Raw genomic sequence first — 13,468 nt, forward strand, 5'->3', positions numbered from 1 at the left:
GCCCTCCTCTCCACCCAACCTCCAATCTCCTTGGCCACAGAGCCTTCTCCCTGGATTCCTTCCCTGACTAAGCCCCCCTTTCCTAGACTCTCACTTCCCTCTATGTCGCCCTTTCTCCCTTTGCTCATCCCCCCCTCCCAGCCCCACAGCCCTTACGTACATATCTGTAATTTATTTATTTATATTAGTGTCGATCTCCCCCACCTCCGGACTGCAAGCTCGTTGTGGGGAGGCAATGTGTCTGTTTACTGTTGTATCATACTCTCTCAAGCGCTTAGTATAGTTCTCTGTCAATAAAACAGTGCTCGGCACATAGTAAGCGCTTAACAAATACCAACATTATTAATAAATATGATTGAATGAATGAATGAATGAATGAATGTTTGCCTTTTGATCCCCAGGAAACTTCTACTTTCTGGAGGGATCCAATGATGCCTTGCTCTGCGGAAACAGTAGCGATGCTGGGTAAGTGGTGTGAGTGGTGCCCCAGGGGAAGGTATATAAGTGGTGCCCTGGTAGAGGGAATGAGTGATATTCCAGTGGAGGGGGTGAGTGGTGTCCTGGTGGAGGGGGTGAGTGGTACCCTGGTGGAGGGGTGAGTGGTGTCTGGGGGAGGGGGTGAGTGGTGTCCTGGTGGAGGGGTGAGTGGTACCCACACAGGTTCCAAACAAGGTCCACACATCGCTCTCACTACCCAGCCGATGGTGCCCACATGGTGTCCCCATGTGCTAACCATTGTTCACACTGTAATCACCTGGAGGTTCCAGTGCTCATTCAGGGCCCAGGTGGTTCCCTCAGTGCTCATGTGGTACCCATGGTGTTCATACAGTGCTCACACAGTGCCCACTCAGAGCCCACAAGGTGCCCTCCTGTCCATATGGTATCCACGGTGTTCACACTGCTCAACATAGTCACAACATGGGGGCCACAAGGTGTCGAGGGCTCACTGTATTCCCCAACGGCCCCACTTTGTGGTGGGTCAGCAAGAGAGAGGTGATCCCCACTCCCAATCCCACCCTGAAATCTGAGACCACACCCACTGCAGATACTGCTCCTCTCTGGCTGACCTTCCTTCCTCTTCTCTTCTTCCCTCCTACTCCCCTCTTCCCTTCCTTGCCTCTTCTCCTCCTGACCTCTTGCTCTCATCCCAGGTTTCTCACCCCTTCCCACTCATGCCCCGGCAGGCTGCCCTTCCTTCTGCCAATGTCTCTGCTTTCCTGGGCCTAACCAATCAATCAGTGGTACTTATTGAGGGCTTACTGTATGCAGAGCACTGTATTAAGGGTTTGGGAGAATACAATCAACAGAGCCAGAAGACACATTCCTTGCCCTAACCCAGTCCTCTCCCCTCCGACCTCCACTCCCCAACCTTCCCCCTTCCTCCTCCGGCCGCCCACCCCACCTCGACTCTCCCCTCTGCCACCAGGCACTGCCCAGAGGGATATCTGTGCATGAAGGCGGGGAGGAACCCCAACTACGGCTACACCAGCTACGACACCTTCAGCTGGGCCTTCCTGGCGCTCTTCCGCCTGATGACGCAGGACTACTGGGAGAACCTCTTCCAGCTGGTACATTTGGGCTCCCACAATCCCCTGCTTCTCTGGGATTGGTGGGGCCAGCTGTGGCTTCAAACACTCCCAGCCTGCTGGCCCTCTAGCCCTCCAGACTGCCAAGGAGGAGGGGTGTGCTGCTCAGAGCCTCTAGAGGATTTTCTCCCCAACACCCAGCTGCTCCCAGCTGGACTAGTCAATGGATAAGGGCCTGGAGCCATAGACCACTACTGGCTGGACATTTTCTAGAACTGGACACTCACTGTTCCTTGCCCTTGGTCCCCAATCTCAGGCCTCCTGCTCTCCAGCCCCGGAACTGAGGCTTTGCAGATCCTACCCTGTGACCCACAACCCGCCCTCTCCCTCTGACCCTCTACCCACCTCACTGCCAGTTTCCCACCTCTTTGGCTCTCCAGACCCAAGATCCTCTTCTCTGCACTATGTTCCCCTGTCTGCCAGCTGCTCACCCTCAACTTCTGCTCCCCTATGTGGGCTCTGTCCCACCTCAGCCAGCCCTGCCTCCAGTATCTAGAGAGAACTAGGGAGGGCTCCTACCACTACCTGGACCAGGGTGTTGAGCAGGCCCTGAGGGAGCACCATGGGGGGCTGCAGGGAGCACTGGGGGTTGTAGGGAGCACTGAGGGGTCTGAAAGGAGTTGGATGGGGGCTGTAGGAAACATGGGGGCCATGGGGATCACTGTGGTGGGGATGTGGGAAAGACTGTAAGGTGTCTGTGGAAAACACCACAGGGAGCATGGAGGGGGCATCAGGGAGTACCGGCGGGGGAGGTTCTGAAACTCTCCTGCTCTCCAGACCCTGCGAGCCGCTGGGAAAACCTACATGCTGTTCTTCGTGGTCATCATCTTCCTTGGCTCCTTCTACCTCATCAATCTGATCCTGGCCGTGGTGGCCATGGCCTATGCGGAGCAGAATGACGCCACCCTGCTGGAGGAGCAGGAGAAGGAGAAGGAATATCAGCAGCTCCTGGCCCAGCTAAAAAAACACCAGGAGGAGCAGGAGAAATCAGTGAGTTACTGTAGTGGGAACAAGCATTGGCCCAACCCCCGATCTGCCTGGACTGCCCACTCCTCTGTACTTGCAGGCTCCCTGAGTGCATCCCATTCCACAAACCCTGCCCTGTGCAGGGCTACAAGCTCGGTTTGTGGACCACTGGGACTGGGGCACTGGGCTTGGACCACCAGGGCTGGGTGGAGGGGGGCTGGACCACTGGGACTGGGTGACTGGAGCTGTATCACTGAGGCTGGACTACTGGGGCTTGGTGGTGGGGCTGGGCAGAGGGGGCTGGACCACTGGGACTGGGTGGCTGGGGCTGGACCACTAGGACTAGAAGGCTGGGACTGGATCCCTGGATTTGGCCTAGTGAGTCTGGATGGCTGGGGATGGACCACTGGGACAAGGAAGATGGGGCTGGACCAACTGGATCTGGGTGGCTGGGGCTGGTCCAGTGGGACTGGGTGGTTGGGGCTGGACCAACTGGGGATGCGTGGCTGGGGCTGGAACACTGGGACTGGGCAGCTGGGGTTGCTCTACTTGGATTGGGCAGCTGGCCTGGACAACTGGAACTTGGGGGCTGGGGCTGAACCTCCAGGGCTGGACTACCGGGGATGGCTGACTGGGGCTGGGCTGGGACTGGGAGGCTGGGACTGGGAGGCTGGAGTTGAACCATTGGGGCTGGGCAGCTGGGGCTGGACCACTGGGACTGGGAGACTGGAGCTAGATCACTGGGGCTGGACAGTTGGGACTGGGAAGCTGGTACTGGCCAGTGCAGGGTGGCTGGGGCTGGACCAACTCAGTCTGAGTAGCTGGATCTGGACCACTGGGACTGGGCAGCTGGGGCTGGACCACCAGGGCAACTAGGACTGAACCACTGGGGCTGGGTGGTTGGAGCTGGACCACCAGGACTGGGCAACTGGGCTGTACCACTGCGACTGGGTGGCTGGGGTGGACCACTGGGGGTGGATGGCTGCACCACTGGGATTGCACAAACGAGGCTGCACCACTGGGGCTGGACTACCCTGGCTGGGTGGCTGTGGCTGAACCACTGGGCCTGGGCAGCTAGAGTTGGGCCACTGGGACTGGGTGGCTGAGACTGGATCACTGGGATTAGGCGGTTGGGGCTGGACCAATGGGGCTGGGTGGCTGGCGCTGGATGACTGGAACTACGCAGCACCAAGCTCCAGCTGCTCAGCCCTAGTAGTCCATTCTCAATCATCCAGCCCCAAACACCTAGTCCCAGTGGTCCAGCTCCAGACTCCTTGGGGCTGGCACTGGACAACTCTGGCAAGCTGGGGCTGGAACAGCTGGGTCTGGGCATCTGAGGCTGGGCCACTGAGACTGGGTGGCTGGGGTTGGACCACTGGGGCTGGGAAGCTGGAGCTGGGCCACCAGAACTGGGCTGCTGGGACTGGGCCACTGTGGCTGAATCACCAGGACTGGGTAGCTGGGGCTGGACTACCAAATCTGGATTACCGGGGCTGGGTGGCTGGACTGAGTTGTGGTTTGTACCTTGAAATATTTTTCTCTTTTTCTAATCTCATGTCCAACAGCTCCTGTCCTTTTCTCTGCCCTATCCTGTTCTGCCCTCCTGGGGCCTGCCATGGGCTGAGAGATGTGACACTTCCTCCCCACGCCCCACATCCTCCCTGGCCAGTGTGGGTTGGGGGTTGTGTAAGGGAAACTCAGTAGGTTAGAAGTCGCCCTTCCTACCAGCTCAGCATGGGGAGCAATCTGGGAATAAGGGGTGGCGTTCGGTCCTCGAATATCAGCAGCCCAGGCTGACAGGCCCACAGCCATGGCCCGACAACCCCAAGACATCTTGAGAAAGAGGCCCTTTGGCCACAGTCTGCGTGCACCATTCCCCCCTTTCCAGCTCCAGGATGGACTGAGGGCTGGTCAGAGGGAAGGGGTAGCATGACCTAGTGGATAGACCACAGGCCTGGGAGTCAGGAAGCCCTGGGTTCTAATCCTGGTTCCTCCTCTTGTCTGCTGTGGGACCTTGGACAAGTCACTTAACTTCTCTGTGTCTCAGTTACTTGATCTATAAAATGGGAATTAAGACTATGAGCCCCCTGTGGGACAGGGGCTATGTCCAACATGATTAGTTTGTATCTATCTCAGTGCTTAGAACAGTGCCTGGCACATAGTAAGCACTTAACAAATACCATAAAGAAGTGGGGGCTGGGATCCTGGCCAGGAGATGGGATAGGGCCAGGATCTGACTGGGGGCCCTCTCCCCTCCCGCTGTTCTCCTCACAGAACCAGATCCACGGGTCCAAGGGCAGCTCCCTGGGCAGCAGCGCTGTGGGGAAGAAGCTGGGTGCCGAGGCCACCCTGGAGAATGGAGATGGAGATCCGGCCCAGAGGAAAGACTGCAATGGGGGGCTGGAACAGGAGGTGTGTCCTGGGGGTCTCCAGCTCCTCCCTGACAACGGGAATCTGGTGTCTATGCAGCGACTGGGATCTGAGAGCTGGGGTTGGGGGCTGCTCTGGGTCCTGGCCCCTCGCCCCGCCCTGGTCTCCATCCCTTTCCCCACCGGGCCCCAGCCTGCGAGGGCTCCTGCTCTATTGGTCTCTGTTCTGCAGTCCTCTGAGAGCCTCCTCATACCTGATCTATCCCTGCAGCCAAAGGCTTCTGAGAGACAGGACCAGCTCCCCCTGAGCTCCCAGAGCCCTGCAGAGGCGCCTGGTGCCCAGAAGCAGAGCAACAGCACCGACAGCGGCATCTCTGACGCCATGGAAGGTACCAGTCACGATGGTCGGGCTGCTGCGGTGGCCACTGCCGTCGCCAGTACTGGGCAGGTGCCCACGTGCTGGAGCCCAGGCCCTTTCGCCAGCCCCCTGTTGAGCCCCACACCCTGCCTGTCCCAGGCTCGGCCAGCTCCCCCGGCGACAGCTCTGGGGGACTGGGTGGCTCGGGCTCCTGGCCTTTGGGACACCGGTAATTTAATCTCAGCCCTGAGAAACAGCTGCGGCAAATATAGTCACCCTGCTGCCCCGCCGAGGGGGTGAGAGGGCGGGGGGCAGGCCGCGGGCCGGGAGCACTGGAGAAGAGAATTCAGCTGGGTTGCGGCAGGAAAGCCTCCGGTCTCTCTCCCTGTGGGCACGTGGACCTAGTTCCCAGTGGCTCCCAGCAGAAACAGCCTCATATCCCTCTCCAGTCCCAGCACAGGCACCCAGGCTGGTCTCAGCCTATGCCAGTTGGGGCCTAGGATTTCAGGCTGGCAGAGGGCGGGGTCTGGGCGGGGGGGCTGGAGGGCGGGAGAGGCTTCCCAAGATCAGGACTGAGTTCAAACCACCAGCCGACACATCCTGAAACTGGAGCTGGTCCCGGCCTCCAGGCCCCTGGGCCTTGGCCAAGCTCCACTGGGAGGAAAGAGAGGAACAAGGCCCAGGCTGGAGCCTGAACTTGGGACGAGGGATGCCTGGGACCCAGCTGCCCCCAAGGCCCCCAACTGAAGCAGAGGGTCCGGGTCCTGCAGTCGGCTCCCAGCGCAGACCCCCCGCCCCACCCTAGCAGCACTCTGAGCTGGGGCAGGGCTGGGGCAAGGGGCAGGGACAGGGGACAGACCAGGATAGGGGCTGACTCCTTCTGGAGCCCAACAGGTAGAGAAAGTTTTTCAAAGCCACGAATCACCCTCAGGTGCCCTGGTCTTATCATAGGGAGGGGTTGCAGGGTCCGGGGGCAGGGGAATGAACAGTGCCAAGCAACCAGCCAACCAACCAGTCAGTCAATCATCAATCAGTGGTATTTAGTGAGGAACTCCTGAATGCAGCACACTCTGCTGAGCATTGTGAAGAGAACAGAAGCAAGGCAGCCTGCCCTCAAGGAGGTCACAGTCTAGTGGGGAAAGCAGACAGAAAGGGGAGCAGCATGGCATAGTGAATAGAGCATGGACCTGAAAGTCAGAAGGTCATGGGTTCTAATCCTGGCTCTGCCACTTGTCTGCTGTGTGACCTTGAGACTGTGTGCCCCATGTGGGACAGGGGCTGTCTCCAACCCGATTTACTTGTATCCATCCCAGCGTTTAGTATAGTGCTTGGCACATAGTAAGCGATTATCAAATAACACAATTATAGAGAAGCAGCATGGCTTAGTGGATAGAACACGAGCTTGGGGGTCAGAAGGACCTGAGTTCTAATACCGATTCCACCATATGTCTCCCGTGTGACCTTGGCAAGTCACTTAAGTTCTCTGGGCCTCAGTTGCCTCATCTGCAAAATGGGAGTTAAGACAGTGAGCCCCATCTGGGACAGGGACTGTGTCTAACCTGATTAACTTGTATCTCCCCCCCCCCGGCACTTAGAACAATGCTTGACACATAGTAAGTGCTTAACAAGTACCAAAATAATAATAATTTAATAAAAATTATATTATTAAATGATATACAGATCATGGAAGCAGGAGAAAGACCAAGGATTTAACAGAAAGTGGCACAGATATTACAGCTGTACTATACACATGAACATTTATATACATGTATATGGTTGTCCATATTCAGGAAGACACCACTGATGGTGAACTTCACCTTTTCAGCATGAGTGGCTGAAAAGACCAATGCCGGATCAAATGTATTAAGATGAAATAGCTGAACAATTTTATGTCTATATAAACTAATATACACAGTGCTAAGGGTAGGGTTGTGTTGATGCAGCTGGGATGTTGGGAATTAATTGGGAAGGTTTCCCGGAAGAGATGGGATCTTAGGAGCACTTTGAAGGAGGGGAGAACTGAGGTTTGGTGCATTTGGTTGAGTAGAGAGTTTGGGGCTGGGGGAATAGACTGAGCGAGATGACGGAGATGGGAGAATCCAGAGTGAGGTAGAGTTAGAAGGTGAGAGCAAGCTTGGCAGTTGTGGGTGAAGAGAGCAGATATGTAAGATGGACAGAGCTGATGGACAGCCTGGAGGAGGTGAGAGAAGCCACTGGAGGTTTGTGAAAAGTGGAGAGATGTTGGATGAGCAATGAACACTTCAGGAAGATATTCCAGGAAGCAATGGAGGGAGAAGATGCCGGAAGCAGGGAGATCAGTGATGAGGCCGATACGCTACACATCTGACTAGATGTGGATCAGGGAAGTGGCTGAGTGGAGAGGAAGGGGCAGACCTGGGAAAAGTGATTTAGAAAGGACTGGCAGGATTTGACAGTTGAATGAATGTAAGAGTAGAAAGACGGTGGAAGAGTCGAGGATGACATCAAGATGTCAGGCTTCTGGGATGGGGAGGGTCGTGGTGCTCCTAATCAGCTGAGATGGGGGACTTGGCAGGAGGATTGAGTTTAGGAGGGAAGATGAGAAGTTCAGCTGATTTCTTGGGAAGGGGAAAGATGGATTGGTGGGTTGATTGACAGCCAGCTTGCAGGGGAGCTGGAGACTAGTTTCCCTAGCCACAGGACTCTGGAGGGCTCCGAGGCCACACTGCTTACACAAAGAACCATGACCACACTGCTCATACAAAGAACCACGACCACACTGTAGTCACAAAGGACCACGACCGTACTGCTCACACAAAGAATCTTGATCACACTGCTCACATAAAGGACCGCAACTACACTACTCTCACAAAGGACCATGACCACACTACAGTCACAAAGGACCATGACTGTACTGCTCACACAAAGAATCTTGATCACACTGTTCACACAAAGGACCGCAACTACACTACTCAAATAAAGGACCATGCCACAATGCTCACACAAAGAACCATGACCACACAAAGAACCATCGCCACGCAAAGGACCACAGCCACACTGCTCATACAAAAGGAGCATGAGCATGACCACACTGCAAACATAAAGAAGCACTGCTCACACAGAGGACCATGTCCACACTACAAACACAAAGAAACACTGCTCATACAAAGGACCATGACCACACCTTAGACACAAAGAAGCAGTGCTCACACAAAGGACCACAACCACACTGCTTAAAAGACAATGTCTTGTTTTGTCTTATGCTGTCAAATCGTTTCCGACCCATAGCGACATCACGGGCATATCTCTCCCAGAACACCCTGCTCTCCATCAACGATCTCCAATGAACCAGCAATTGTTCTGGTAGTGTATCCATAGAGTTTTCTTGGTAAAAGTATGGAAATGGTTTACTCCAGCGCAGTAAACTCAAGTCTCCGCCCTCAACTCTCTCCCATGCCGCTGCTGCCCAACATGGATGAGTTTTAGCTTGTAGCAGATGGACTTCCACTAGCTAGCCACTGCCCAAACTAAGAATGGAATGGGAAGGCCACTGCTTGACTCTCCCTCCCTTAGCTGAGACTGGTAGAGTACTGGAAACTCTCCAGGTGCGACCCAGAGAAGGGGGAAGGACAATGAGCACACTGCAAACACCAAGAAGCACTGTTCATGCAAAGGACCACGACCACGTTGCTCATATAAAGGACCACCACCACACTGCAAACACAAAGAAGCATTGATCACATAAAGAAACCTGACCACGACTGCAACCAAATTGCTTACATAAATGACCACTACTCACACAAAGGAACATGATCCTTTCTGTGCCCTCTGCTGTTTTCACTCTTACCTCCTTGTTTCACCATCCTCTTAGAGCTTCCATTCAGTCTGGATCCAACACACCACGCTGGTCTGCCTGGGCCAAGTGACTCCTGGGCTTTGGCCAAGCCACTGGCTCAGAGTGGCAGGGAGCCCTCCTCCTCTTCCCACCTCCTAGGTGTCCCAATTACCTCTGTCCTGACCAGCTCGTTATCCCGGTTTCCAAACAGCAGACAGGGTGACCTATTAACGCACTGGTCCTCTGCCTTGGGGATCTGGGGGGCCTCATGGTAGTGGTCTGGGTGGTGCTATCTGGGCGGATCCCACCCCGGCCTCCCTCCCTGTTTGGATAGAGACAGTGATGATTGTGCTTTTGTGGGTAGGGGAGATCCTTGGGTGTGAGGGGGGCGGTTGGGCACACATTCCAGTATCACACAGCAGAGCGGATGGCCTCCCTACCCCCTTTCCTTTCTGCCCCTCCCCTGCCATGCCTCCCTCCCTCCTTCCCTCTGTCCATCCTCCCCGAGGAGTCTGCCCTAGGCAGATTTGACCCACGCTGGTCTGTGTCTCTTGGTGCAGAGCTGGAAGAGGCCCACCAGAAGTGCCCACCCTGGTGGTACCGCTGTGCACACACCCTGCTGGTGTGGAACTGCTGTGGGCCTTGGGTGCGGCTGAAGGGGCTGGTGCGGCTCATCGTCATGGACCCCTTCGTGGACCTGGGTATCACCATTTGCATCGTCCTCAACACCCTGTTCATGGCCATGGAGCACTACCCCATGACCCCCCACTTTGAGAACGTGCTAAGCGTCGGCAACCTGGTAGGCCCAGGGGTGGGGCCCGCAGAGGCAGGTGGGCAGGAGAGAACAGAGAAGGCGGGGGTGGGGCGGGGCAGGAAGGGGCACACTGAGGAGGGGAATTTGGTGGTAGGGGAGGCTGGAGGGGAACAGCCTTCCCCAGCCCACCATCCCCGCCCTGGCCCTCGGTGCCCACGCCTGTGCCCGGGAGCCGTGAGGTTGTCCCATGTGGGCAGGGGGGGCCGGTCCGCCCTTGACGGGGCCGCTGCTCGCCCAGGTGTTCACCGGGATCTTCACAGCTGAGATGGTCCTGAAGCTGGTGGCCCTGGACCCCTACGAGTACTTCCAGCAGGGCTGGAACGTCTTCGACAGCATCATCGTCACGCTCAGCCTGGTGGAGCTGGGCCTGGCCGACGTGCAGGGCCTCTCTGTGCTCCGCTCCTTCCGCCTGGTGGGTCCGGGCGGGGGTGCTGGGGGGGAGCGGGCTCGGAGTGGGGGCAGCCGGGATGGCGGTGGGAGCTGGTCCGGGAAAGGGAAGGGGGTGGGAGCAAGGGAGAAGGGCTGGAGTAGGATCAGGGTTGGGAGGGCTAGAGCAGGAATGTCGGGGGGCGGGATCCACGGACCGGCTCACTTGTGGACCCTGAGGCACCGAGGGGCACTAACCTCACTCCTGTTCCCACCGTCGTGGGCATCGGAGCTTCGGGTCTGGGGAGGGCCCATGGAGCAGGGTAAATGAGTGTGTATCTGTGAGTGAGTGACACAGGTGTCTTCAGTTGTGTGAGAGCCTAATCCCTGTGACTTGGAGATTTGCTTCTATCTACCCCAGTTCTTAGTACAGTGCCTGGCACCTAGTAAGCACTTAACAAAAACCACAATTATTATTACTCTTATGTATGAGCAGATGGTTTGGAGTGAGTGTGTGCAAGTAACTGAGTTTCTTTTTGCCAAGGAAAAAGTGCAAGTAACTGAGTTTCAGTTTGCCATGGAAACTGCCCTCTCCAAGGTCACCTGTGACCTTCCTTCCAGATCTAACAGCCTCTACTGCATCCTAATCTTCCTTGGCCTCTTAGCTGCCTTTGACATTGTAGAACACCCTCTTCTCCTGGAAACATTATCCAGGCTTGGCTTCTCTGACTCTGTCCTCTCCTGGTTCTCCTCCTGTTTCCTGGATAGCCCATTCTCAGTCTCTTTCACGGGCTCTTCCTCTGCCTTCAACCCTCTGTCTGTGGGAGGCCCTCAAGGCCCAGTTCTGGGTTCCCTTCAATCTTCATCTACATCCACTCCCTTGGAGAACTCTTTCAATCCCACAGCTTCAACTACCATCTCTACTTGTGTGATTCCCAAATTTATATCCCCAGCTGAGACCTCTCTCCTCTGCAATCTCACGTTTCCTCCTGCCTTCAGGACATCTCTACTTGGAGATCCCACCAACACCACAAACTTAATGTGTCCAAAACTCCTCATCTTCCCATCCAAACCCTGACCCCTCCTAGACTTTCCCACCATTGTAGACATCACCATCTTCTCTGTCTCCCAAGTCAGCATTATCTTCTATTCGTTACTCTTGTTCAACCTGAATATTCAGTCCCTCACCAAATTCTGTTGGTTCTACCTTCTCAACATCTCTAGAATCTGCCCTTTCTTTCCCATCCAAACTCCTTCTACAGTGATCCAAACATTTATTTCCCACCTTGACTACTGCACTGGCCTCCTGGCTTATCTCCCTGCCTCCTGTCTCTCTCCTCTCCAGTCCATATTTCACTCTACTACTTAGATCATTCTTCTAAAAAAAATAATTCAGTCCATATCTCCCCACTCCTCAAAAACCTCCGGTGGTGGCCCATCTACCTCCATGTCAAACAGAAACTCCTCTCCCACTCCAACTTAATCTGGCTGATCTCCTACAACCCGGACTGCACACTCTGCTCCTCTAACACCAACCTCCTTTTGGTACCTTTGGAAGCTTTGATCTCATCTATCTCCCTGGTGATCCACTGCCCGCATCCCCCCTTGGGCCTGGAACTCCCTCCCCCTATATATATGACAGATGACCAATCTCCTTACCTCAAAAACCTCCTAAATTCACATCTCTTCCAGGAGGCCTTCCCAGATTAAGCTCTCATCTTCCCTTCTTGCCTTCCTTTCTAGGTTACCCATGCGCTTGACTCTGTACCCCTTAAGCACTAGTTATTCCCTGCACCTCCAGACCCTCAGCACATATGTACATATCTTTATACTTTGCCATTTTCCCTATCTGTAATTTATTTTAATATCGGTTTCCCCCTGTAGAGTGTAAGTTCCTAGTGGGCAGGAAGCTAATCATCAACTCAAATGAATTGTACTCTCCCAAAGGCTTAGTACAGTGCTCTGCACCGAGTAAGTGCTCAATAACTATCTTCATTTGATCAGTTGATTGATTGATTGATGTTTGGAATATTAAAATGTGAGGTGGGTGAAAGTGAGTGGGCATGGGAATGTCTGTGAAAGTGTCTTCTCTTTATCCCTCAAATGCCCTGGAGAGCCCTGTGTCCACAGTAAATTTTTTTTATGATATTTATTAAGCATTAACTATGTGCCAAGCACTATACTAAGCACTGGGATAGATACAAGATAATCGGATTGGACAGAGTCCCTGTCCCATTTAGTGCTCACAGTCCTAATCCCACTTTACAGATGAAGTAACTGAGTCACAGAGAAGTGAAGTGACTTGCCCAAGGTCACACAGCAGACAAGAGATAGAGCCAGGATCAGAGCCCAGGTCTTCTGATTCCCAGGCCTGGGCTCTTCCACTAGGTCACACTGCTTCTCAGAGTTCATTCTGAAGTGTCTGTGTGTTTTTGTGTGTTGTGTGTACGAGCGTGAATGCGAGTAAGTGTGGAAAAGTGTGTGTGATCACGTGTATGGATGTGTGGGTGAGAGATCTTATGGATGTGTGAGAGAGGGAGCTGGAGAAGGAAGGGGTGAGAGAGACCCTTTGGGGGTTGGCAAAGGAACTGGGGGAGCTCTGGCTGGCGGGGAGATGCAGCGGGTGGGCACCTGAGTGAGCTTACTTGTGGAGATAGGACAATGCTGGGGAGGGACTGGGCTTACTGGGCTAGGGTGGGGCTTTGGGGTTCAGGTTAGAATTCATCAAAGGAATTACAGTGTTATTAGTTAGTGCTCACTGGGTGCTGAACTATGGGCTAAGAGTCCATCATTGGTTTATTCATTCAATCGTATTTATTTAATGCTTGCTGTGTACAAAGCAATGTACTAAGCACCTGAAAGAGTACAACACAATAATAAACAGACACATTCCCTGCCCACAACTAGCTCACCATCTAGAGAGGAGACAGATGTTAACAGACCTGACCATCTAAGAGAGAGGGAGGGAGAGTGGATCGATTATCCCCATTTTACGGATGAGGAAACAGAGAGCCAGGATTAGAATTTAGGTCCCTTATCTTCCAGTACTGCGCTTTTCCACTAGGGCCCACTGCCTCCCTACAGCTGAAGAGGCAGATGTTCAGATTTTGGGAAACAAGCTAATTTAGGTCAAACAGGGCTATTGTTAGGGTCGGGGTTCGTCAGTGGCTGAGGTTCGTCAAGGGCTGGGGTTAT

General features: G+C 54.5%; 1 protein-coding gene across 1 annotated transcript in view; it reads left to right on the forward strand.

Moving 5' to 3' along the window:
- The window catches only part of SCN4A (sodium voltage-gated channel alpha subunit 4), a 70,461-nt gene that overhangs the window by 20,041 nt on the left and 36,952 nt on the right, over positions 1–13,468 (forward strand). The window contains exons 7-13 of the mRNA XM_029075282.1: positions 402–465; positions 1,427–1,568; positions 2,364–2,576; positions 4,884–4,964; positions 5,250–5,310; positions 9,654–9,892; positions 10,146–10,319. Of these exons, the coding sequence (XP_028931115.1) occupies positions 402–465; positions 1,427–1,568; positions 2,364–2,576; positions 4,884–4,964; positions 5,250–5,310; positions 9,654–9,892; positions 10,146–10,319 (974 nt within the window). The remainder of the gene's footprint in view (positions 1–401; positions 466–1,426; positions 1,569–2,363; positions 2,577–4,883; positions 4,965–5,249; positions 5,311–9,653; positions 9,893–10,145; positions 10,320–13,468) is intronic.

This window comes from Ornithorhynchus anatinus, chromosome 11, assembly GCF_004115215.2.
Source record: "Ornithorhynchus anatinus isolate Pmale09 chromosome 11, mOrnAna1.pri.v4, whole genome shotgun sequence".
Classification (NCBI taxonomy): domain Eukaryota; kingdom Metazoa; phylum Chordata; class Mammalia; order Monotremata; family Ornithorhynchidae; genus Ornithorhynchus; species Ornithorhynchus anatinus.